At 37.7% G+C, this 27,490-nt stretch overlaps 1 protein-coding gene across 2 annotated transcripts in view; it reads left to right on the top strand.

Annotated features, from left to right (window-relative positions):
* LOC126968881 (neural-cadherin) overlaps positions 1–27,490 on the top strand; it is a 499,877-nt gene that overhangs the window by 104,380 nt on the left and 368,007 nt on the right. For both annotated transcript variants that reach the window (XM_050814008.1, XM_050814009.1), the window contains exon 12: positions 2,632–2,821. In XM_050814008.1, coding sequence (XP_050669965.1) covers positions 2,632–2,821 — 190 coding nt within the window. The remainder of the gene's footprint in view (positions 1–2,631; positions 2,822–27,490) is intronic.

The raw sequence follows: 27,490 nt of genomic DNA, 5'->3' as shown, positions 1-27,490 counted from the left end.
CTAGTATTCCTGGCCTGTCTCTATCAGTTGTCTAACAGCAAGAGACTCTATCTACTTGAATAAATAATCTAAGCCTTTAGTCTTAAATATTGACATCTTTGAGCTACGACCCATTCGATACAAATATATTCTTCAGACGTGAGAATGAAGAAACTAACTAGCTATCTAGCTGAGAGATGTACACTTATGTAATCTATATATATATTAGATAATCTAATCGATATTTTCTTCTTGATATACTTTAATATCCAAAAAAACATATTGCAGTCAATCTAGTAGATATAAGCGCGTTGCAACAAACACAAAATCAGCTTCATTATAATATAACACAGACGTGTAAAAAGAGAAGACGTGTAAAAAGTAATTGTGTCTATATATGACTAATAAAGGGAGAAAAATTGTATTAATGGTATGCCCCGTAACCGCACACACACTAGCGTAAAAGTGCTTCACTTACGGCGCGGAGTCCTTCGTTAATTACTTATCCATGAGTATTCATATAATATTAAAAAATATCAAGAAACAAATGGTTTGGTTCCGTAGCAACAATAAATAATATGATTGGATTACGCAACGGGGCATCATCAGGGTTATCACTTTCCATCACTCTGAGGCACTCTTGTTCGCAATTCAACAATATTAGATGTTGGAAGAGAATCAACATAAGTGCGCCCTACCCTACCAGTATAAAATAGCTGATTAGAGATATTCATTAAAAAAACATACCGACGAATTGAGAACCTCCACCTTTTTTGAAGTTGAATGATTGAGAGAGAAGAGAGAGAATGTTCGTTGAAACTTAGCATTTGTGTTATTAAAGTGATATTTTCTTACATATTTTGATGATAAGCCTCTATTATATCATAGTGTTTGTAGTTAAATTCCTTCGAAACGGCTTGACCGATTCTCATGAAATTTTGAGTGCATATTGGATAGGTCTGAGAATCGGACAGCGTGGTCCACGCCAATTTTTATTTTTATTTTTTTGTCATTTTTTTTTAAATTTGATTGATTATGAGTCAGCATTAAAAAATACATACAACTTCAAATTTTCAACCATCTACGATCAACAGTTACTTTTGTATCGCGATTTTAATATCGGCAATACAACGTTTGCTGGGTCAGCTAGTAATATTATATATTTTTAATATCGCTAGTAAAATGTTCGCACAATTATAACCCTTATTTATGACAGATAACAGTTAGTGAATAATGCATCTACTGCACTCAGTAACACTTGTTATTATTTATTATTTCGATTTACTCGTGTAAAGCATTGAGAATTTGACACTTTTATTCCATTACTTTATATTGTAATAAAAATAAATGAAGCTGTAAATATTGATTTAAAAGAGTTGCAGTGAGTTTCTTGCCATTTCTGCTCATTAAATTAGGGCTTCCAATCCCGCAATACCGATATCTGGGTATTGCGGGATCCCGCGAGGTGCGGGACCGCGGGAATTGCGGGAATGAAAAAATAGCATGCGATGCATAATAGGATAATCTGCGTGAAATATTATTCTTAATAATTCAAGTTATTAACTGTTTCGTATTTTCGTGAAGTTTACTGACACATCCTTTTATTACCGCCCACAAGTGTGGAAGCAGAAAGGGCATTTTCAGTCAACGTTTTGTTTTGTTTTGATTTGCTTTTTATTCAGAATTTGTTATTGTTTTTTTTTGTGAAAAAAAAACAGTGTATTTTGATTGATCTCAATTTAATAGTAATATGTACGTAAATAAATGTGGAGTTGATAAATTCATTGTTTTAAAATGTGAATATTTTCAATATGCGGGATCCCGCAAATACCGAGATCCCGCGGGATTGAAAGGCCTGCATTAAATCTCAACATATTCCGAAGTGGTAACTAGTAAAAGAAAATTGACTTTCAAAATTGTCCGTTATTTGCCACAAATGAATAAAGTGATTTTGATTTTAAATGTGATTGAAAAAGTTTTTGTGCTTAACATTTTAACGATCAACATAAGCCGCAGTTCATGTTTTAACCAAAGCGTCTAAAGATTTTCGCTCACTTCCATAAGCTGCTTATGTGAGACAAGATTTGCTAATATGCTTACACGAAGCTACTGAGTGCACCTTTCATTTACATAGACAAGGCTATGGATCTTGAGAGATTTTGAATATTTGATACTAATTCGGTTACCAGCGTTCTTAGCCAACATGGAAGCAACCCGTATCAAGTAATTGGATTTAGGTGAGGTGTTTATTAACCCAAATTCTGCAAGTCACGGAGATATTTCAATGCATGTATCTATAATTAGGAATGTGTGTAGGTATTTCAGTCATTGCAAGACTACGGTAGTGGCTTCGTATTGCAACGGTATTTTTGTAATTGTTTTCAAATAGTTGTAGTATGGTGTATTTATATGTTAAGTCTATACTATTTTAGTGTTAAAATTAAGATTTTTAAATAACTCACAATAAAAATATTACTCTAGTTAGTATCTATCTATCGGTTGTCTAACAGCAAGAGACTCTATCTAGACGTATAAATTGTCTAAGCCTATGACAATGCATACAATGAGCGAGCGTGGGGTACTTAATTTAGTTAGGTCAGCAGTTGTTTTTTTTATAAAACAATAATTAAAATATGAATTTTATTTTCCTAGGTGTACTACTATATCGTTGAATCTCCGCGGAACGAGGGCAAAGACTACTTCGAGATCAGCATGCAGACAGGAGAGATCTTCACGAAGGTGGTCTTCGATAGGGAGAAGCAGGGAGCGTACGCGTTGGAAGTTGAAGCTAGAGATGGGGCACCGTCGGCGCGACCCAACTCCGACAACCAACCAAATTCAGGTAAGAGTTATTACATTTAATATGGATGTTAATTATATTACTTACCTGTCAACTAGACCATTCGTATCAAAGATGATGTTAATACATTTTGGCGACGAAGTATAATCCGGCGAAGTTAGAAAGCGAACATTTGGATTACACGTAGTAGATTACGGCTATCTCCGTTTCTTACAAGATTATATTCATCATCTGTCAATCTATCAATGACTCCACGCATTATACAATCGAGTGAATCGCTTTTTTTTGGAGAGTTTCGTTAGCCTGATTTGTTTCATATTTCATCTAACAAGCCTCTTGTAACTCATGTGTGTACTGAACCACAACCAATGGACGAGAATTAAATAAATTCCAATATATAATTTCAATTTATAAACAAGTTTTGCAATAAAAAAGCATTTCTCTCTAATTGTTTAAAAATTGCTATTTTACTAAATTATGCGGTATAACAATATTTTCATTGGTTGTATTTAATATCTTCTTTATTACATTTTTTTTTCTACAAAGGTAAAATAGCACGAGTAATTTTTTTTTAAGAATTTTCGTCTTATAACGCCAAATATGAATAACTTCTACGTGCGTCATAAGCTGTTGCATTATGATGCAGGTTCCTCACATATATTATTAAAGATTACTAAAATAATGTATATAATTATTATTAAGATGGATTTTGTTTAAGCAGTCGTATTTTGAGTTTGATTTAATCGTTATCTGAGTTCCGAACAGGAAGAGTTTGCCCTGTACTTTCCTCGGGGCAAAAAAAGAATAGGGGAGTCCCAGGCCCAAGGGTGTCGTAGGAGGCGACCAAGGGCTTTTTAGAAGTGGGAGAGTCACGCTGCCGTCTTATGACGTCAGCACAATCGGGCCAGACTCGTCCGGGCTAATTACCACACTCGCACAGAATACCGGCGTGAAGTAGCGGCCTAGTGCCGCTATGTTTCGCATAGGTTAGTGTCGAGGACAGGAGGCCATTGAGGACGGCGGTGATCACTTATGAACAGGTGACCCGTACGCCCGTTTGTCCTCCTATTCCATAAAAAAAAAGAGTTGGTTACCAACATTTGTTACCAATTACCATGCGAAATGTATAAGTAAATATTTAATTAAAATACTTTTTACAGGATTAAATTGCGTGTAACTGTAGCTGTATTTTTCACATAAGGAATTTGCGTAAAAGTTATGTTTTTCCACGCTTTTTATTAGCTTCACCTGTTTAGGTTGTAAGGTGGTATGAAGTTAAAGCGCCAGTGATAGTAGATAATGAAGAGAAAATCCAGTTTAGAAACAAGCACTTTTAATTACACAAGCAACGCAACAATTTAATAGAAGGAGTATAAATAGTATAAGAAGAGCAATTTAGTTTAAGCAAGTCCAGATTGTAAATAGAAGACACTACAAATATATATTATATACGAAGAAATAACACGTAACGATACTTAAGGCTGTTACAAGGAGCAAACGACACTAGCTCTGCGCAGGTTAACTAAATCTCGACTGGCGTTCGACCGTTTAGCTAATGATTACCGGTTACTGTGGAATGCGAGCGATCGCCCCGCGCCGCGTGCGCATTCAACACAAATTCAGACATACTACGGATATCGCGCGGGTTTGTTGTGAATTTAATATTATATTGTTTTTGTATGTGTGAATATAATAACTAGATAACTAAATATTTTATGGTTGTTTGGACATGTATAAATATGTAAAATAAATAAATACATAGAAATATGCGATAAGTCACCCACATCGCTCCCCTCCAGAGACCGAGTTAGGAAGGTCGATAATAATCGGGGAAATGTACTTTTCTTCCAAAACGTGTTGTTTTGGCTGATGGTGGAGTGGCATGTGCTTGTGGAATCTGTGGAGTAGTATTGTTGTGTGTTGTGGTTATGTGGTCGTGTAGTAAATAGGCTGGCTTAAGCCGATCTATGCTTACTGTGACTTCTTGACCCTTGATGACAATTTTGAAGTTTTTGCTACCTCTTTTACGAACTTCATACGGTCCTGTGTAGGCGGGTTGAAACGATCTTCGTAGTGCGTCTTCCCTGAGGAATACGTGACTACTCGAAGCAAGATCTTTGTAGACGAAAACTTTGTTGTTGGAGTGGTGTTGTGTTGGCACTGGTCGGATGTTCTCGGCGAAAGATTTCATTCGTGCAGAGAAATCAGTGATATCAGTGGTACAATTCACGACATTAGGATCAAAGAATTCTCCAGGGAGACGAAGAGGTTCTCCATATACGAGCTCCGCTGATGATGCTTTAAGGTCTTCTTTGATTGAACTTCTTATGCCCAGAAGTACGAGCGGTAGTGACTCGATCCAATCAGCATTTGCATGGCAAGTAATTGCAGCTTTCAGCTGTCGATGGAACCTTTCAACCAAACCGTTGCACTGTGGATGGTATGCGGTTGTTCTACGATGATCAAAACCTATGGACTTCGACAGCTGTTGAAACAGTGCTGACTCGAATTGTCTTCCGCGGTCAGTAACGATCACTGCAGGACAACCGTACCGTGATATCCAGCTAGATATAAAAGCTTTGGCCACTGTTTCGGAGGTGATATCAGTAATGGGTACAACTTCCGGCCATCGCGTGAAGCGATCGACGGCTGTAAGACAATACCGATAATTACCAGCGGGTGGTAATGGTCCGATCAAGTCTATATGAACATGTTTAAAACGCGCCGAAGGCAAATCTAGCGTACCTACAGGTGAAGTGACGTGCCTTTTCACCTTCGTGCGCTGGCAAGTTAAACACGTCTTAGACCATTCACGGCAATTTTTGCGAATTAATGGCCATACAAAGCGTTGGGCAACGAGTTTGGCTGATGTGTTAGCGCCAGGATGACTGAGCGAATGTAAGCACTTAAATACTTGCTCACGCAATTGCTTAGGGACGAAAGGCCTAGGAGTCGCTGTACTTACATCGCAGTACAACTCAATACGACTACCTGGGATGTTCATCTTTACCAGGCGCAAAGAATTTTCATTTTGTAAATACTCAGCTAGTTCTGGGTCTGTGGATTGCATTTTAGCCATGACTTCCAGATCGACAGGTATCTGCAGTTCTTCAACTCGGGAGAGTGTGTCGGCTACAACATTGTCTCTTCCCGCGATGTGTTGAATGTCAGTTGAGAACTGAGATATTAGGTCTAAATGTCTGTACTGACGAGGTGTGCAGTTATTCTTTCGCTGATGGAATGCGTAACACAGTGGTTTATGATCCGTATATATAGTGAAATGTGTTGCCTCCAGCATATGGCGGAAATATTTAATGCTTTCGTAGATCGCGAGAAGCTCGCGATCATATGGTGAATATTTCGCCTGTGCTGGGCTCAATTTCCGCGAGAAGAAAGCTAGAGGTTGCCAATCTCCGTCCTTCAGCTGTTGTAGGACTCCACCTATTGCCGTATCAGAGGCATCAGTCACTAGTCCTAACTTGGCTTGTGGGTCAGGATGGGCTAACAGAGCTGCATCACAGAGACCCTTCTTGCAATCTTCGAACGCTTGAAGTGAATCCCCCTTTATGTCTACTGGATGCGATGCTTTAACTGATCCAGTCAGCAATGCGTGTAAAGGGGCTTGGACTTGAGCAGCGTTAGGCAAGAATCTCCTGTAAAAATTGATCATTCCCAAAAATCTACGTAATTCTCGGACTGTTTTTGGAAGCGGGAATTCGGAAATAGCCTGAACTTTCGTTTCAAGCGGTCTCGTGCCTTTTTCAGAAATTTGGTAGCCGAGAAATGTTACCTGAGAGGCTCCGAAGACACATTTGGCACTATTCACCAGGACGCCATAATTTTTCATACGAGTGAATACCTGACGCAGGTGATCCTCGTGCTCTTCGGGTGTGCGGCTGAAAATTAAAAAATCGTCGAGATACGCATAGCAAAAATCCAAGCCACGTGTCATTTCATCGACAAATCTCTGAAAAGTTTGTGCAGCATTCCGCAATCCAAAAGTCATAAAAGGGAATTCATATAGTCCGAAGGGTGTAGTGATAGCAGTCTTCGGAATGTCTTCCTTTGCGATTGGTATAAAATTATAAGCTTTTACTAAATCTAAAACTGAAAAAATTTTACAACCGGACAGACAATGCGAAAAGTCGTGTATATGACGAATTGGGTATTTATCTGGTACAGTCCTAGAATTCAGTAACCTGTAATCGCCACACGGACGCCAGCCATTATTTTTCTTGGCTGCTAGGTGAAGCGGAGATGACCACTGACTATCCGACGGGCGTGCGGTTCCTGCAACAATCATAGCTTCAAACTCTTGCTTAGCAATTTTTAACTTATCTGGGGCAAGACGTCGTGGTGAGCATGAAATGGGCTGTCCAGGTGTAGTTCGTATGTGGTGTATAGTGTTGTGTTTTACAATATCCGTAGTACCTGCGGGGTGTGTTATCTCGGGGTACTCGGACAATAACTTGTCATACCTACTATTACCACCAGTCGAAATTTTTACACTTGTGACAGACAAACATTTTTTATACATATATACTACACTGCTAACATTGGTTAAGTCATCGATCAGTTTTTGTTGACTAACATCAACAATGAGGCGGTAAAATGATAAAAAATCGACACCAATTATAGGTTTTGTGACGTTAGCAACAATAAAACGCCACGGGAAATCTCGTCGTAGACCTAGGTTTAAATTTAACTGAATAAAACCATAAGTGTCGATAACTGAACCATTGGCAGCACAGAGTTGAAATGAAGTTTTATTACGAGGTTCGCGAAGCACAGATATTGGGAACACACAAATGTCACTTCCAGTGTCTATTAAAAATTGTAGTTTAGTGGTTCGGTCTGTAATAAATAGGCGACCCGTAGAACTTCGGCAGTCATCCGTCGCCATCACTGACTGCCTGGGGCGTTTTCCGACCTATAATTACATGGCTTAATGCACTTCTGCGCCTTACCTCCGTGTTTATTATGGTACCAGCAGATTGGATACCGGCGGTAGCTTGACTGCGAGCGCTGTGATGACGAACGGCTACAGCGCTCTCGTCGTCGTTCCGTGCGTCGCCGTTCTCGTGGTTCACGGTTCACTTGCATTGTCAATGCACTTACTTGTTTAGTCAGCTGAGCTACCTGTTGAACTAACTGGTCAATCGGAGATGACGTGGTTGCCGCAACGTGTTGCACCGGCGTCGCTATATCATTAATCCGATCAGCTAGCTCCGCAAGGTCGTCCAAGGGCAACGTTGGCTGGGACGCGACGATGGATTGCATTGCCGTCGGCAGTCGACTCGTCCAGATTGTTTTGAGGAAATCTGGAGGCATATTCGGTCCTGCAAGGTGCTGCAAGTGTCGCAGGAATTGAGATGGCTTACGGTTGCCAAGTTCCTCATGCATAAGCAACTGCTTCACTTTATTTTCCCGGGACACGGACAGTCGTTTGATTAATTCCGCTTTCAGTTTTTTGTAATCGGCTGGACCGGTGAGAATATCCTCGACTTCAGTTGCGTACTGTCTATCCAAAGTTGAAAGCACGTGGTAGAATTTAGTGGCGTCATCCGTTATGTGCATTATTGCAAACTGACCTTCCACCTGCGCAAACCATATAGCCGGCTTTTCAGGCCAAAACGGTGGTATTCTCATCTGACCAGGTGAGTTTACTACCCCGGATTGGGTCGTACTCGTCTTGCGACATCTTCGAGGCTCCGTATTCACGTGTGATTTTGCAGTGTCACTTTCACTGGATGACATGATAGCTCTTTCTTTCGTGTCTACAGGGGTCACCAGTTTAGGTTGTAAGGTGGTATGAAGTTAAAGCGCCAGTGATAGTAGATAATGAAGAGAAAATCCAGTTTAGAAACAAGCACTTTTAATTACACAAGCAACGCAACAATTTAATAGAAGGAGTATAAATAGTATAAGAAGAGCAATTTAGTTTAAGCAAGTCCAGATTGTAAATAGAAGACACTACAAATATATATTATATACGAAGAAATAACACGTAACGATACTTAAGGCTGTTACAAGGAGCAAACGACACTAGCTCTGCGCAGGTTAACTAAATCTCGACTGGCGTTCGACCGTTTAGCTAATGATTACCGGTTACTGTGGAATGCGAGCGATCGCCCCGCGCCGCGTGCGCATTCAACACAAATTCAGACATACTACGGATATCGCGCGGGTTTGTTGTGAATTTAATATTATATTGTTTTTGTATGTGTGAATATAATAACTAGATAACTAAATATTTTATGGTTGTTTGGACATGTATAAATATGTAAAATAAATAAATACATAGAAATATGCGATAAGTCACCCACACCTGTATGTATGTTTGTTTGTAATCGACTCATTTGGGCGCGATTATGACCGACTTTAAACGGCCAGATTTCGTTCAAACTTCGTAGATTTATCGAGAAACGGTAAGAATACATTAATTTGATAAAATTATTCCATATCTGCAAGGTTTTCCTTAATTTATATAATTTTCGTCTATCGTCTATATGGCAGGAATTGATCTTAATTTAAAAATTTCAACCATCATCTTTAACCGATTTATCTGATTAGGAAATTTTCGAATACGAAAGAGAATTGTTGATTCAATAATGCAAATTAAGTGCAAGTTTAAAAAAAACTATAAAAACACGCTGTTATAAATAAAACAAACTAAAAATAAAAAAATTATAACCCATAAAAAGCGTGTTTTTTAGTTTTTTTAAGTACTTTTTTATTTATAACTAGCTGACCCGACAGACGTTGTTCTGTATATAATAAATAAAATAATGTTCTTATATGAATTTGTCAATAATATCTCATAACATCAAAAATTGCTTCGTAAAAATGCACCCTGTTGTTGTAATGAAATTGTTTCACAGCATAACTGTCAAACCGTTGCGTCAATAAATTCGACGGGGTACGCATCAAAGGAAAAACAAATTTGTTGTTTTGATTTAATTCCGAGCATTTTCCTATTTATTTACCCTTTAAACCTTCCCTGTACTTCCACAAATAATTCAAGACCAAAATTAGCCAAATCGGTGCAGCCGTTCTCGAGTTTTAGCGAGACTAACGAATAGCAATTCATTTTTATATATGTAGATTAATACATTTAAGAGTCTTAAATTAAGACAAATTCACGTCACGTTTGCCGAGCACGTTTTCAGGGGGACTGCGGTTGACAGGAGTCGGGATAGTATTTGTCTAGCTGTCATTGTGAAGTATATCGCTATTCGTTGCCTCGGAGGTGGTAATTGCTGTAGACAGATGGTTTTTGACAAAATTTTGTTACAGTGTCCTCTTATTTTTAGGTATGTGTATGGATTTTAATTTGGAGATTATTGGGTCCCATTTGTTAGAAAATCTTAGCACGTTTGCTCTATTGAAATTCGGTTGTTTTGATTTCAAAAGTTTCATGTTTTAATCCTTTTTAAAAGCAGCTAATATTCATCCTAAATTATTTATAATAGAGAAAGCCATTAGTTATTAAAAAAATTAAAAATGGAATAATAGGAGATTAATAATAATAATCAGAAAAAAAAATTAGTTAAAATTTAAATTTAAAATAATTAGAAAGTATTTTATTTGAATATGTTTTAAATGTGTGAAACACTCGCGTTAGTCACATAAAAATCTACAATCTATATTATCCAGATGTAATAGCCGCTAGCAGCTAATATTGGCAATATTACTACCAACATCAAAACAATGGCCGCCATGCTGATTTATTAATAATGTTTGCTTTACATAAATGAAAAGAAAAACCTTGTGTTGTTACATCTTGTGCGATGGTACGGAACTCTTCCTCTGCCAGTTCGACTTGTACATGACCGGTTTGTTTTTCGTTTAATCGACTATTATATGAATAATAATAACTATTAAATGAAATAAAATAACATGAAGAAACTTCTAGAACACTTTACAATCGTCTAGTATAATTTTTTTTTGTAAGGAGCTATTTAAATTACATAAATAATCTTAGTGTGTTTTTAAAGTGAAAAGTGCTGTAGACAGTTTGAACACTTCATTTTGTGTTTTTTTTTTGATTGTATGTATTTAATATTGTACCAAATTTTAAGAACAGCTGAGAGGTTAAACCCTTTACATCTAATTAATCATTAATAATAATTAAAGATTAATCCTCATACATCTGATTATCATAAACAAAAAGAATAATTATATCAAATAATTATATTATCATGGGGAGTGGTCCAAAGAGCTGTTTCACCTGATTCCTGCCGCCGAATTCCACCTTCCCACGACATGCCATAAACAAGAATATCATCCCCACCATCTATGATGGATGTGTGGCGGTCCTCCACAGTGCGGTTTTCAAGGAGCTTTCTTCCACGTTCTACAAAGCTTACACAGCCATGAGCTTCCTTGTGCGGTGTTTCCGCGACGATACGACATGGGTACCTTCAAAAAAAGCGCGTATACCTTCCTTAAAGGCCGGCAACGCTCTTGTGATTCCTCTGGTGTTGCAAGAGAATGTGGGCGGCGGTAATCACTTAACACCAGGTGACCCGTACGCTCGTTTGTCCTCCTTTTCCAAAAAAAAAGACTTATAGTATGAGTATAAAAAAGCAATATAACTAATATTAGATCCCAAAACGATTGCATTGTGACAGCGCCTAAGTACCTACCCATTACCAACTTAAATTCTTTTTTTTTAAATTATATAATAATTATATAATGAGGTTTTATTATAACGATGGCCAATAACATTTGATTCCTCAATTATTTTCGTAGGATTCTTCCTTTATTGGTTATTACATTTATTTATTTGAAAAATAAAAAATAAGAAGGATTAAGCACGGACTCGTAAATAAATAAGGACTCCGTGTCACCTTACATAACAGTGTAACTCCAAAGAAGCCGATTAACGTGTAAATACATTTTTTTTTTTTTTTATGGAATAGGAGGACAAACGAGCGTACGGGTCACCTGGTGTTAAGTGATCACCGCCGCCCACACTCTCCTGCAACACCAGAGGAATCACAAGAGCGTTGCCGGCCTTTAAGGAAGGTGTACGCGCTTTTCTTGAAGGTACCCATGTCGTATCGTCCCGGAAACACCGCACAAGGAAGCTCATTCCACAGCTTCGTGGTACGAGGAAGAAAGCTCCTTGAAAACCGCACTGTGGAGGACCGCCACACATCCAGATGGTGGGGATGATATCGTAACTTGTGGCGTGTCGTGCGAAGGTGAAATTCGGCGGCAGGAATCAGGTTGAACAGCTCTTCGGAACACTCCCCGTGATAAATGCGGTAGAAGACACACAATGAAGCGACGTCTCTACGCAACGCCAAGTGATCCAGCCGTTCACAGAGTACTGGGTCCCCGACAATTCGAGCTGCTCTGCGTTGCACGCGGTCAAATGGATCGAGCTGATACTGGGGTGCGCCAGACCAGAGATGACAGCAATACTCCATGTGAGGCCGGACCTGCGCTTTGTAGAGCGCTAGAATGTGGGCCGGCTTGAAGTATTGCCGTGCTCTATTTATGACGCCCAGTTTCTTTGAAGCCAGTTTAGCTTTGCCCTCCAGATGGCCACGGAATTGGCAATTGCTCGAGATTTCGAGACCCAGTATTCCGATACTAGGCGAGGCTTTAAGGGAAGTGTTCTCGAAGAGCGGTGATACGGCAAATGGGGTTTTTTTAGTGGTAAACGCGCAAACTTGAGTCTTCTGGGGGTTAAATTGGACAAGGTTCAACTTACCCCATTCCGCGACCTTCTCGAGAGAGGACTCGATAGAAGACACAAGTTTCACCCGGCACTGGTCGACGTTTTCCCGAGAGAGACCAGCATGGCCCGTGTATACGGCATCACCAGTGCTGTCGTCTGCATAGCAATGCATGTTGGCGGTGTCCAACATATCATTGATATGCAGAAGAAACAGCGTGGGAGATAGCACACAGCCTTGGGGCACTCCAGCGTTCACGGGCTTGGGATTCGAGCAATAACCGTCGATAACGACCTGTATGCTGCGCCCAGTGAGGAAGCTGGAGGTCCACTTGCATAAGCTCTCGGGAAGCCCAAATGATGGAAGTTTTGCGAGGAGCGCCTTGTGCCATACACGATCAAAGGCCTTCGCTATATCCAGACCAACTGCCAGGCCTTCCCCCTTGCTTTCAATAGCCGCCGCCCATCTGTGTGTTAGGTATACCAGAAGATCGCCAGTCGACCGACCATGGCGAAAGCCGTACTGCCGGTCGTTGATCAACTGGTGACCCTCAAGGTATACCAAGAGCTGGCGGTTAATTATGCTCTCCATAATTTTGGAGATTAGGGAGGTAATAGCAATAGGCCTGTAGTTTGCCGGATCCGAACTGTCTCCTTTTTTTGGGATCGGATGGACAAGGGCTGACTTCCATGAATCAGGGACTACGCCTTTTGAATAAGAGTGCCGGAATAAACGCGTTAGCACCGGCGTCAACTCAGGGGCACACGTTCTAAGCACGATCGGAGAAATGCCATCCGGCCCGCTCGACTTCCTGACGTCCAACGAAAACAGAGCTCGCCTAACAGTTTTCTGTCGGAACTGTACTTCAGGCATGGAGCTCTGACACCGCGGGATGGTCGGCGGTGTTTTTCCGTTGTCGTCAAGAGTCGAGTTGGAGGAAAAAAGAGTGCACAGGAGATCGGCTTTCTCTTTTGCCGTATGGGCCAGGGTGTCATTCCTCATGTGCAACGGCGGCATGGACGGCTGGTTGAAGTTACCAAGAGCAGCTTTCGACAACGACCAGAACTTGCGTGTTCCGGTCGGGTAACTGGAAAGCTGCTCGCCAATTTTGACGACGTGCTTCGATTTCGCACGGGCGATTTGCCGCTTAAAAAATCTGGAGGCACGGTTATATTTCCTCTTCAGAACTTTGCAGTTCGGATCCTTTGAGCCCAGCGCCGCAACCCAAGTTCGATACGCCTGTTTTTTGCAGTCAGATGCTGCTTTAACTGACGCATCGAACCAGGGCTGTGATCTGCCACCGATCGGTACTACAGAGCTTGGTATAAAAATATCCATGCCCTGCAGTATCACATCGGCTACTGCAACGGCGCAGGCACTAGGATCATCCGAAAGGAAACAAACCCTGCCCCAAGGGTGGGATGCAAAAAAGGAACGCATCCTATCCCAATCTGCTGACTTGTAGTGCCAAACGCGGCGGGTCGCTGGTGGTCTGCGACGTTGGCGTCGGATAGGCACTACTCTCCTGACCAGGCAATGGTCGGACGTTCCGAGAGGGGCGTCGACCTGGTAACCATCGGGATGTGTAGTCAGCAGAAGATCTAATAAGGACGGCATGTGGCTATCCACATCCGGGAGCCGCGTCGGCGACTCAACCAATTGGGACAGACCATACGCCAATGCAAAATTATGCACAGATCGCCCTGCGTAGTCTGTGGTACGTGATCCAAGCCATTCGGCATTGTGCCCGTTGAAATCACCCAAGAATACATACCCCACGCACACACTTACACTACGAATACTACAGACCGATAGGCGGCCATTATGAGAATTGTCATCGCCTGTGGCAGATCAGTTTGCGTCTCAATAAAATATTTTAAAAATGCCGTCGTGCATTGTGAAAAAGTGTAAAAACGGTTTTATATAAGTATTTGTGGCCATACATGATTACTTAAGGGAGAAAAAATTGTGTAACTAGCATTCTCCGTAACCTTACACACACACTAGCATAACGGTGCTTCACTTGCTAATATAACGGCGCGGAGTCCTTCTTTTTTTACTCGTCCGTGGGATTAAGTAGGTACGTTTAAATATAAAATGATAAAAGCGTCGACATTTACGAAGGTCGAGAGCTGTCAACGTCGAGTGGTTTATTCACAATCTCGCCTTTTAAATATATATGTGTAATAGCGCTGTAATGGTGGAAGTCTAGCGACAAACTGTCAGTGAGTAGCTTACCGGTTTCAGGCTTAATACTTTCTGACCCGCATTCTAATGGCAAATTTTTCTTAAGTCAGCATCTTAAGACGAAGGTTTACTGTCCGTTGAGTTTCAGCGAGGGCTATTTTACTACCCACTCCCTAGCGACCCTCATCGAGGCGTGAGATAATACCGTAATATTTCACGAAATTTTGTCACACTAAGTCATTTGATTACCAAGACATTTATTAGCTGTCGAGCTAGAGGCTGTACTGCTGAAGACCAACGTAACTGCCGTGTGACGTCATCGTAAATCAAGAGCCAGTATAATAAACTGTTGCCTCCGGCTTAATCCGACTAAGCTGTATCGTACTTGTATCTGTCTCACCGCTTACGTGACAATACTGAGACAAAGAGGATGTACATACTACGTAATAAAAGGCGAGACTGCCTAAGTAAAAATTTAAATTTAGTTTAGTATGAAACGTGTATTCATTTGACATAAGTTTGAAATAGTAGTAATTATAGTATCGCTATTGGCCACGAAATATAATCCGGCTAAGTTTGAAAGCGAACACTTGCTTAAAACGTATTGGATTTTCTCCTAGTAGTGCTATCTCCTTTTTTTAACAAGACTATAGCCGTCATCTGTCAATGACTGCACGTTTCATACAATCAAGTGAATCGCTTTTAAATACGCTTTTATTAGCTTCATACGTATGTTGGTATGTAACGGAATCTGTGAACATGATTTTGACACCCATCAAAACGTCGGATTAACTCGAAATTTGCCGTACTTATTAAGGATGGAGGACATTTCAGTAATCACAAAAAAATGAAAAATAAATAATATTTAAAAAAAAACTAAAAATACGCTTTTATAGAAAATCCCACTAAAAATACAAAAATCTACATAAATTTGAATTAAAAATAGTGTAAGAAAAAATGCCTTTATTGCAAAAGAAAAGTTTGGGGCTTTTCAGGATATTCAAAATAACCTTTCTACTCATATATGCTCATAAAATATTTATAACTATTGATACCATGCACCCCGCGCTTGTTTTACAATAAAATCATTTTTTCTTACACTATATATAATTCAAATTTATTAAGATTTATTTTCTATTTTTTAGTGGGATTTTCTATAAAAGCGTATTTTTTAGTTTTTTTTAAACTATAATTTATTTCTTAGAGAGTTTCGCTAGCCTGTACTGAGAATTGAAAGCTCGACGCCTACTTGGTTCCACGCATTGTACAATTTCCTTGATGTATCATGAATATGTTGAATCTATACGACACAATAAAAGTGGGACTAACTACATTCCGATCGTAAAATCCATACCCGTTATCATTGTTTATGGCTGCGAATATAAACATGGACCGCCGAGTTCGTACTTCCGGGCCGATGTTCGATCCAGCTCTTATTTATCGTTGATTGATTGTTTACGTCATAAATGGCCACGATAATTTATGTTCCGCTAAAATTGTGTTGTAATAAACATTTATGAGTCCCGCGCGCTGGTACGGGGACGAAATAAAGTTTGTGTGACGTATATAATACAATAATATCGTGTGTTTGAACACAATCTAGTTCACTGAGCACTTCATATAGTAAGATCTTAGAATACAGTTTGGGAGAAAAATCTTTTAACCTACTCAATCTTATCAAAATTGATATTAATGGCTTAATTATGTATAAAAAATCATTACAATGTCAAAGTTTTAACACGTCTTTTCTATTACGATAATCACCTCTTAATAATCATCAAAATTCGATATTTTTTATGGAAAGAAAAAGCTTTTTATATTTCCCGCTTAAATGTGTATTCTATAAAACAGACCAAGATTTATATGGTGGGGTACATTGCCTACGTTAAGAAAATGCCTAAATATACAATATACGCTATTTACAATTGCTGCTATGAATATTCTCGTTGTTTCGTGCAGCTCCGATCACAATAAGACCAATAGCCACGTTCCGTTTCAACGTATGGCAGCACATTCGTGATTAGGAGCGCGTATATCCATGTTTCGCATACTGATTAGAACTAAAGGCGAGTGCACACTGCCAATTTCTCCTAAAAGCACAAAGTAAATGTTGGTTTTACATATACCAGTACTGTTTACATATGGCTTCAGCTAAAACTTTTGGGCCAGGACATATGAAGAAACTTCTCTAAAATTATTTAAATGGTTTTTGTGTTAGCTACTCAACTGTATTTTACGAGTGGTGTAAAGTTTAGTGTTTTTTGGTAAAATTATGAATGCCTCGGGTACTTATAAAAATATAATCATACTTAAATATTTTATTACTTCATTACAGACGCTTACCATTAGGGAAGATTAAAGATTTATCACTATTCCACTGGTTACATTACTGTTATATTTATATAAATTTGTAACGTTTTAAATAAATATATAAAAAAAAGTAGAACATCTTCCCTACTAGTGTTATATCGTACTGGTTTAGCGCGCGGCTGCGAAAAAGTAGAACATCTTCCCCACTAGCTTTGTATCGTGCAGGTTTAGCCCGCGGCCGCGAAAAAGTAGAACATCTTCCCTACTAGCTTTGTATCGTGAAGATATAGCCCGAGGCCGCGAGTAAGTAGCACATCTTCCCTCTTTTTAATATGATTCGAACTCAAAACATTCATACAGAGTAAGTATACTAAGTTAATAAAAGTAAAATCTTTCATTGGGGGCCGATATTTGAAGGTTCAGCTAAGCACTCAAATTGCATTTATTCGAAGAAAAATATAAATCCAGTGAACTCATATAAAACATAGAACTGAATTTTTGATTAGGCTATTGAAAATAATTGAAACCGAAATATTAGACTTTCATATAAAATAAAATAAAAAAGCCTATTTATTTGCTCCTATGAACTAAGTAACATTTTGTTTAGTGGATTAGTAATTATAATGAAATAAAGTAATTTTTGTTAGTATTTATCAGTTAAGGTAATTTTCATTTGATTTCTTCCATAGGAACCCCCGTGCGGGTGAAGGCCTCCTCTATCTTGTCCCAATCCGAGCCAGTGTTTGCCTCGCGTATGTCATATGACCAGCGTTTGAACGGACGACCTTGTTTGCGCTTTCCACTTCCTGGTCCTTTCCACTCTGTTTCCACTTTCGTCCAACGCTCATCCTCAAGTCTCGCTACATGACCGGCCCACTTCCATTTTAGTCTTCTGATATGTTGTATAGCATCTCTAACTTTGGTACGATTCCGACTTTCTTCATTTCTGACCCTGTCTTTAAGTTTTATCCCTAGGAAACTTTTCTCCATCGCTCTTTGGCATACTCACAGTCTATTTGCGTTAGCTTCTGTTAAAGACCAGGTCTGGCTGCCATAGGTTAGTGTAGGTACAATAATAGAGTCCATGAGTCTCCGTTTGTGAACAATAGGTAGCTTAGATTTAAGAAGATTTTTCAGGGACCAGTATCGTTTCCATACCAGCGCCATTCGCCTATCTATTTCCCCCGAGTCAATCTCTCTGAACGAAACCAGTTTGCCTAAATATGTGTACTCTTCAACGTACTCTATTCTTTCGCCTTCGACGCTGAGAGTAGGTTTAGTATAGTTTGTAATGATTTTTGTCTTGTCAATTTATTTCGAGACCGACCTTCTCGCTGTGCTGATGTAGTGCTGTCAGCAAGTCTTGTAGGTCTCTAGTGGTATTACTTAGAAAAACCAGGTCGTCTGCGAATCTTAAATGTTAGCCTTTTATTTCTGATATTGATGCCTCCCCTTTTCCAGTTTATATCGTGTATTATAAGTGGGCCCTTTCAGTCTAACCTTATTCTACTTCTGTACTTACTATAAATATTCATTATTATATTGATGGATGTGTCGTCGATTTCATGATACTTAAGTGCCATAATTATAGCGCTGTGAGAGATAGAGTCGAAATCTTTTTTATAATCAATGAAAGCCAGGTATAGAGGCATATTGAATTCTTTGTATTTCTCTACACCCTGGCATAGCACATGGATGTGATCAATGGTGGAGAATGCTGGTCTGAAGCCAGCCTGCTCTATAGGTTGTTTGACGTCAATTTGTTGACCGATCCTTATCAGGGGACATTCCGAAAATAGTTATATAATGTAATATTAATTATATGATATTAATATAATGTAATATAATATAATATTAATATTATATTATAATAGATTTTCATATAGTGGAATTAAAAGCAAATGGGCCTTAGGCAAATATGACCTTATAATAATGATAATTTTTTTTCATCTACTGAATATTTTTCTATGCACCTAATGAATTAGCAGGATTATTGAGTTTCGGTCGGTTCTACCAGTGAGTGATAGCGATGACCAAATCCGACCATGTGTTAAGGCTATTAAATAAAGGCCCAAAATTGAGTCCTTTTAGAATTCTTTTTGATGTCATTTCTAATATCCTAGATACTACCGCTTCGGAAATAAATGGTGCTCTGAGAGAGAAATGGCGAAAGAAACTCACCCAGCATTCTTTTTTTTGCAGCGCTCTTTTTAGTAAAATATACAATATTGTACCTACTGTTATTGCTATTGCTATAACATAATCTAGTTCCAGGCTGTCCGATAACTTAGATACTCGTAATGTCATAATTTTCATCACTTTTGTGTCTTCTGTACGTCCTTGTTAATTAATTATTTTGGACAGCGTACCCTATTTGCATTACTGTCTTTTATAAGGATTAACATTGTTAGTATACCATAAAACTGTTACGATTACAGAAGTAAGCTTTTATACCGCATTTATTGTTTATTTCAGCTCTTTTTCAACGATTTTGTGTCCGTTTACGGCTTACTTAATTGTGCGAAAGAAATAAATTTTATATTTCATTTGTTAAAACCAGCAGTTGTTTTATATTATGAACCTACCGTTGTTTTTAACAAATTGAAGTAAAAATGGAGACTATGTTGTTTGAATAGATTTTGATTCATTCAGTGAATTTTTTGATTAGTTTTATTTTATTATAAGGGATATTTTCATGGCAAAAACACATAATGCACACAAATATATGCACGTCTAATGGAGACCTGTATGATAAGTAAGAAGTTAAAAAAAATTAAATAAGAGTTGCATTTTCTTTTAAATATAACACTATTTAAAGATTTAAAACGCGTGTAATTGTTTCTGTGTTTTTTTTGCGCTTACCAGATTTACTTCACCCAGCTTCCTTGTGCAGTGTTTCCGGGACGATACGACATGGGTAACCTCAAAAATGCGCGTCCTTATCCAGAATCCTTAAAGGCCAGAAACGCTATATACCAATATATATATATAGTCACACGTAGAGGAACAAGCGAGTTACTTATAAAGTATACATGACTATATTTTTTTTTTAAGAGGGGCCAAAAAGGCAAGAAAAGGGAGAGATTACTTCTTCCTTTGGAGGAGGAGTCACACATGGTGACCCTTTATCATCCAAACTCTTTTACATGTATTTCGACAGCTCAATTGGCTCAAATCAACACGAAGGTCTTTCCAGAACGATACGACATAGGTATTTTCAAAAAAGCGCGTACATCTTCCTTAACGGCCGGCAACGCTCCTGTGATGCCTCTGGTGTTCCAATTAAATGTAGGCGGCGGTGATCACTTAACACCAGATGACCCGTACGCTCGTTTGTTCTCCTTTTCCATGAAAAATTTAACTTTTCAAATATAATTATAAATGATTTCTTCTTTTCTTTCTTTTTATTCTTTTCTTGTAAGTTTTTATTTTTTATGGAGTATTACAAAATTTGTCACATACTATTCAACTATTATTAATAAAATTGTTAGCCCTCCTTTTCCAAAAAGAAAGTCTTAAGCTTTTATTTCTATTAGAGACGAGCAAGTCAAGGAATAACCGAATGGTAACTTAATAAAAAAATAACTTTATTCAATAAACCGGATTTACAATGTTCGCGGAGCTAAGACTAAACACAGAATACTTAGTTTTATGGAAACTAACTTTATATAGCTTATTCTAACAAAAAGAGTCATATAACTTATTTCACAGTAAGTAAATTGGTACATCAGCATTATTGTTTCCAGAAGGTTCTGCACGTGTAAAGTAAATGTACCTACGACTTGTTGCTATGCTCTGCTTTGTAACACTCAAAATTTTCCGTTCACAATAATCCCCAACGGCCAAATAAATAGTTTAAAAGAAAAATATAAAAATGAAAATAATTTTATTATTGAATTTACCTCAAAACTCGATGCTCTTACTAATGCCACTTTCTACTGTGTATGAGAATACATTCGGGAGATGAAACTCACTACAATGTACACAAGGTGTAACAACTTTGAAACAATTGCAATTATTAAGCGCATCAATGTTTCTCTAAATTTGCATTTCAACTATTTCCAATTACTTCGGCTTAGGCGGGCTTGATGTCGCCAAGTGACAAAGCAATACGCTCGTGGTTATCGCAGCGAGAGTTTCGTGGCCTACATTTAACACAGCCCTCGAGAATTTGTGATGAGTTCGGTCCGAGGATTAGGTAAAAGTTGCAGTATATATTCGTTTGAATACTTTTGTTAAGCTACTGTATACAAAGTCTTATACTGCTGATCTTAAAATAGTTCTGAAGTAAAACTTCTATGCACGCTTGATTCGGGGAGTATGCTGGTGAATGCGTGACGAGAGCGTTACAAACAAACGCTAGCGTTACGTGAACGGTGATATCTTGACTTGGGGAGGAAGCTGGTGAATGCGTGACAAGAGCGTTACGAACGAACGATAGCGTTACGTGAACGCGTGACGAGGCGGACGAATGCTAGCGTAACGCGAACGGTGATTAATTGACTTGGGGAGTAAGCTGGAGATTGTGTGACGAAACGAACGAATGGTAGCGTTACGCGAACGGTAATTAATTTACTTGCGCAGTAAGCTGGTGAATGCGTGACGAGACGGGCGAATGCTAGCGTTACGCGAACGGTGATTAATTGACTTGGGCAGTAAGCTGGTGAATGCGTGACGAGACTGATGAATGCTAGCGTTACGTGAACGGTGACTAATTGACTTGGGGAGTAAGCTGGAGATTGTGTGACGAAACGAACGAATGCTAGCGTTACGCGAACGGTGATTAATTGACTTGGGCAGTAAGCTGGTGAATGCGTGACGAGACGGATGAATGCTAGCGTTACGTGAACGGTGACTAATTGACTTGGGGAGTAAGCTGGCGAATGCGTGACGAAAGCGTTACGAACGAACGCTAGCGTTACGCGAACGGTAATTTCTAGACTTGGGCAATAAGGTGGTGAACGCGTTACGAGATCGTTACGAACTATTTCGTAATTTCATTTCGTTCTTGGACAATTTTATAAATTAATATTTTGTTTTACTTCAGTGTCTCGTATTAGTGTCTTGATGTGGTCTAAAGCACTCTCGTTTTTTTCTCTTGTGATTTCTCTGATGGTGGTTCTCTTAGGTGGCGTGATAACTTACCATTGGGGACCTGTAGGCTCGATTGTCCTCCCATTCACAAAATATTCAAGTATAAAATTCAATGTAATTCGTATCACAAACCTTTGTATAAAGAATATCAATGTTTAGTATAAAGTTTTTTTTCATGACAGTAAGGAACGAGACGAGCTGAACGTTCAGCTGATGGTAAATGATACGCCCTGCCCATTTCAATGCAGTGCCTCTTAGTGAGCTCAGGATTCTTGAGGAACCCAAAAATTCTGAGCGGTACTACTATTGCGCTCGTCACCTTGAGACATAAAATGTTAAGTCTCAATTGCCTAGTAATTTCACTAGCTACGGCGCCATTCAGACCAAAACACAGTACTGTTTATACATTACTGCTTCACGGCAGAAATAGGCGCCGTTGTGGTACCTATAATCTAGCCGGCATCCGGTGCAAAGGAGCCTCCCACTGGAAATTAAGACATGGAAATTTGATAACGATTTAGGTAGTCTGTGTAATGTATATTGTGTTAGCATAAAAGGCATTTATTTTATCAAAATTAATTCCTTTAGAATTTCTTTTAATGACATTTCTAATATACTAGATAGGATTGGGTAAATAATTAATCACTGTATCGCGCCTATAGTACAGGTAATGGGTAGGGTATGAGAGGGAGTCAAGACCATTTCTCTCAGAAAACTAGAGATGTCAAGTTTTTATGTCAGGTTTTTTAGATCCCTATTAAGCGTTTAAAAATATGATGCTTAGTGAACACTATCGAAAAATATCGCAATAAATAGTTTTAATGAAAAAAATTGCATGTTCCAAAACTCTCATTAATTTTGATTCAGGTTTGCACAAAGCTCAACCTCATTGTAAAATTTTCTGTGTAATTTGAACTAAATACGTTACTTCAGTAAATTTCAGTAATTTATGTGATAAATAAGCATAAAAACGGCATGATTTTCTTAAAACGTCCGCTCGAAACAAGGGTTTATAGATGCTATAACATTCACGATTCACGAACAATCTTCTTCAGATACGTAAAAATCACCTAACGAAATTCCTGGAATAGATAAGATGTTTCCTTACAGTATCTCGTAAATGTAAATGATTATAGCTTAATCCAATAATTAATGATTCAGGAATCTTTGCTCTTAATAGTGATTTTCATTATTATGATACTAGAAATAAGGGATTGCTTGTAACTAATTCTAGTAGGCTTCATAAGATACATAATAGCTTTAAGGGTAAATGTAAACACTTTTATAATAAAGTCCCAGCCACTGTTCAGGCATTATCTATAAATAAATTTAAATGTTTCATAAAAAAATGGCTCTGTCGTAAATCCTATTACTCCACAGCTGAATATATAAGTGATCGGACAGCCTGGGACTAGATTATTATTTTATAGCAATAGCAATATTGTTTATTTTATAGAAAAGAGTGCACAAAAAGAATGCTGGGAGAGTTTCATGCGAAGTTTTTACTCTCTCAGAGCGGCATTTGTTTCCGAAGCGGTAGTAGTATCTAGTATATTAGAAATGACATCAGAAAGAATTCTAAAGGAATAAATTTTGAGAAAATAAATGCCTTTTATGCCTTTTAATCTTCTAATACTGTTTACGATTTTGTTTTCGAATCAAAAGCGGTATAATCTGTCGACGAGCTGTTTAATTAAAACAGAACCATACCGTTGAACTGTACGGTCGATTGCTCGCCTTATGCCAACAGACAGTTCAATAAAGGGACGCTAACGCTAATTAAAAACGTGCGTATAACAATTTATAGGGCACAACATCGACAATACTAAAACTACCTTCTACTTAAGACAAGCATTCATTTCAAGCTTCTTACGAGTCTCAATTTACATTTTATTTTATAGATGACTAGCTAATGCCCGTGACTTTGTCTGCGTAGATAAAGGGGTTTAAAAATAATAAGCAAGTTTTTAATTGAAGATTATCTCATGTCCTATTCCAGTTCCGGTTACCGTTTTCGTTTCCGTTCCCAACATATTATATGAATCTTATATCGAGGAAGATTGCTGTGGCAAACTTAACCTGTTTTTGGTATTATTATAGCTCATCGACGTCGGCCTTTAGACTTTCCCAAGCTCTAGTCTATTGCTGTACCAAATTTCATCGAAATCGGTTCAGTAGTTCCGCTGTAAAAGCGTTACAAACAAACTAACATTCATTTTAATAATATTAGTAGGGATTATTTTAATCTAAATTTGTAACCGAAATTTATGAACGATGCGGGACATGAACTCGGGTTCCGATATCGCTTTAAAATAGCAAATTGTTTAGATTTGAAAGAGCGACTTCTCAAGTCCAATTCCTAATATGCAATTATTGGGGTTGAGCAAGTTATCAACTGTAAAGTAGATCCTGTAGATGAAGCTACAACCTGAGAGTATACCAAGATTTATGATACATACGCGTTCTATCCGAGCCCTCTGCGGGTTCTTGTCTCGCATCGTTTATACATTTTGGTTACAAATTTAATTCAATTAATCCTAGAAGACAGGGATTTAACTTTAAATATAACAAATTGCTTAGCAATAAATTTGCGTGCGTATAGTTTTATATATATCGTTATTTGAATGAAGTTCATAAACGCGGTTTGCGGTATGTGTTAGTTCATAGAAATTGTCACGTGACGAGAAGGCAGATAACAGATTTTCTTCACTCAACGAATTCGGGGTAGTTTATAGTTGCTGACGGTTAGCTTAGATCAAACATGACAATAATATTTAAGAAAATTTATTTAATTTGGTGTAACTTTGCGGAAATCCATAAGTATCCCAGTGTTGTGAGTTTTTTTTAATATTGTTTTTTTTTTTATTGGAACGGAGTTATTAAAATATGCTTGCGATTGTTGAGTTGACTGATTAGAAACGTTACGTAACGAAAAAGCGATTTGCCGTGTTTGGTGCGTAGTTCAGATATTTTTAATTGAATTAGGAGTTATTTTGCGAAAAAATATCCAAATGTTGTGACTTTTACTGAGCATAAATTCCGAAATTCCGCTAAGTTTTGTCTTAAAACAACTCGACACGCGTTTCACTTCTACACAAGGCATCAGAATATGTTGACTCGACAAACTCTGGCACAAACAGTCTCGTGGGGTACATTTTGATAGTTCAGAAATTATTGTCTAGCCGAGGCCGCCATTTTCTTATTTATATATTTCACCGACGCTGATGATAGGGTGCCTTATTTATTCTAACGATGTCCAGATAGTGAAGGATTGTGGGAAATTGTGAATAATTACTTTTTTCTTTAGTATTCATTATCAACTTTTAAAATCACAGTAACTAAGTATTTTTCTTAAAATTTTAAATTAAAGTCTTATTTTAATAGTTAGAAAAAATATAAATTACACAGAGAGAGAGAGAGAGAGAGAGATCTATATATAAGTGTAAAAATCTATCTATATTAGTATACTCAACTAAAACTTTAGAGAATTTTTGTAATGTCAAAAATAAGAGCTTTTTATTAAATACATAATTCTCAATTACATTGTGCTTAATTCGACGGAACCAATTTTAAAATTTAAATCTTACTGTTTGTACGAATCTTCGAATAATACGTAATATTAGGGTCCCTCAGGAAACACTGAAAAACCATGATTATATCACTTAAATAAAATGTACGCGAGAAATGTGTGAGCTGTCATAAATATAATGATAATTTAGTCTCTAATAGTGATGTCTGTGTTGTTATATTTTCTTTTAAGAGCAAACATGGAGGCCATTATGAACGTCAGTCGCTTCGAGTCAGTTAATTTTCCGGGTGTTTCAAGATAACATCCAGGGGAAATATTCATTACATTGTCATTTCTTTTCTCTCCATTTCTATAGATGATATTCGAAACCGAGGGAAAATGTTACAAGGTTATTGTTGAAATGCCAGATGGAAGGAATCAGGCATGGGCGGGGCTTCGTGAGTAATGGTAGTTGGAGTTAGTATGAGGAGGGTCCACTTATGTCATGTGAAAATAGTATGATTGATAATCCTAATGTAAAAACAGTAGGCTTTTGTTAATATTTGCTATTTGCTATGTGTATTTACTTATGTTATGCTTTTGGCGTGTCGTTTAACTTACTGCTTGAGTATTTCTTTGAATATTTTTATTTCTTCAAATGTTTTGGGTTTTCTTTAGTGTTAATTCTGCCTATATTTATCTTTCAATAATTCGACACGTGTTTCGCCTCTGCACGAGGCATCATCAGGAGATGTTGACTCGACAAACTGGCACGAGTGACGAGACATGGCATGAGTCTCATATTGGCGGAATTAACACTAAAGAAAACTCAAAACATTAGAATAATTATGGATATCCGCAAATTAACGCCTACTTCAATACATTTTTATTTCTTTCAAATTAACTATGTTACTGGTTATTCATTTGTTATGTCTTCATAACATTTACTATTGTGAAAACTTAAATTATCGTATATGTACTGAAAACAGTTTCTAATTTTTGTAGCATAACGAAGTCCTGTTTTTTAAAATTTTTCATTGGGATACGATTTATGCTGAATACTATAATAATATACAATTTATGCTGTATAGGTAATATTGTCAGGAAAAATTCTATATGTATCGGAACGTTATATGTAATTAATACTTGTATAAATATACTAGTTCACCCAGCAAACGTTGTATTGCCGATATTAAAATCGCGATACAAAAGTAACTGTTGATCGTAGATGGGTGAAAATTTGAAGTTGTATGTATTTTTTAATGCTGACTCATAATCAAACTTTAACTAAATTTCAACAAAAATAAAAAATAAATCGTGTGGACCACCCTTAACATTTAGGGGGATGAAAAATAGATTCTCAGACCGGTAGGTCTATATTATATATATAGTGTATATTGGGTACAATATACACTCAAAATTTCATGGGAATCGGTCAAGCCGTTTCGGAGGAGTTCAATCTTTAACACCATGACACGAGAATTTTATATATTAGATACAATTTATTCTGTATAGATAACATTATAATTAACGTTATATGCAATTAACTCTTTTATAAATACATGTTTATTAATACTTTTAGGTATTTATAGTAAGTCTTAAAATAACCGGAACAAGTTAAAGTAAAAAACGTAGTCAAGCTTATTCCGCAATCATTATAAAATATCATAATTCTTATGCTTTTGTTAATATAAAAACAGAAATCATTAGTTAAAATTATTTCCAATTCATTAATGGTATACCATTTTAATAATCAGTCAGATACAATAAAACGTAAAAATTCCAGAAAGTTCCATCAGCGACGGCGAGACGATTTCAATATTCCCGATAAAAATCAGTTAATTTCATTGAATTTCACAGCTGACCGCCTACTGCACCAGGTGTGGAAATATATAGGAGAATCGGGCGTCTTCAATTTACCAT

Source organism: Leptidea sinapis, chromosome 17, assembly GCF_905404315.1.
Source record: "Leptidea sinapis chromosome 17, ilLepSina1.1, whole genome shotgun sequence".
Taxonomy (NCBI): domain Eukaryota; kingdom Metazoa; phylum Arthropoda; class Insecta; order Lepidoptera; family Pieridae; genus Leptidea; species Leptidea sinapis.
This window is presented reverse-complemented; position numbering and strand designations above follow the sequence as displayed.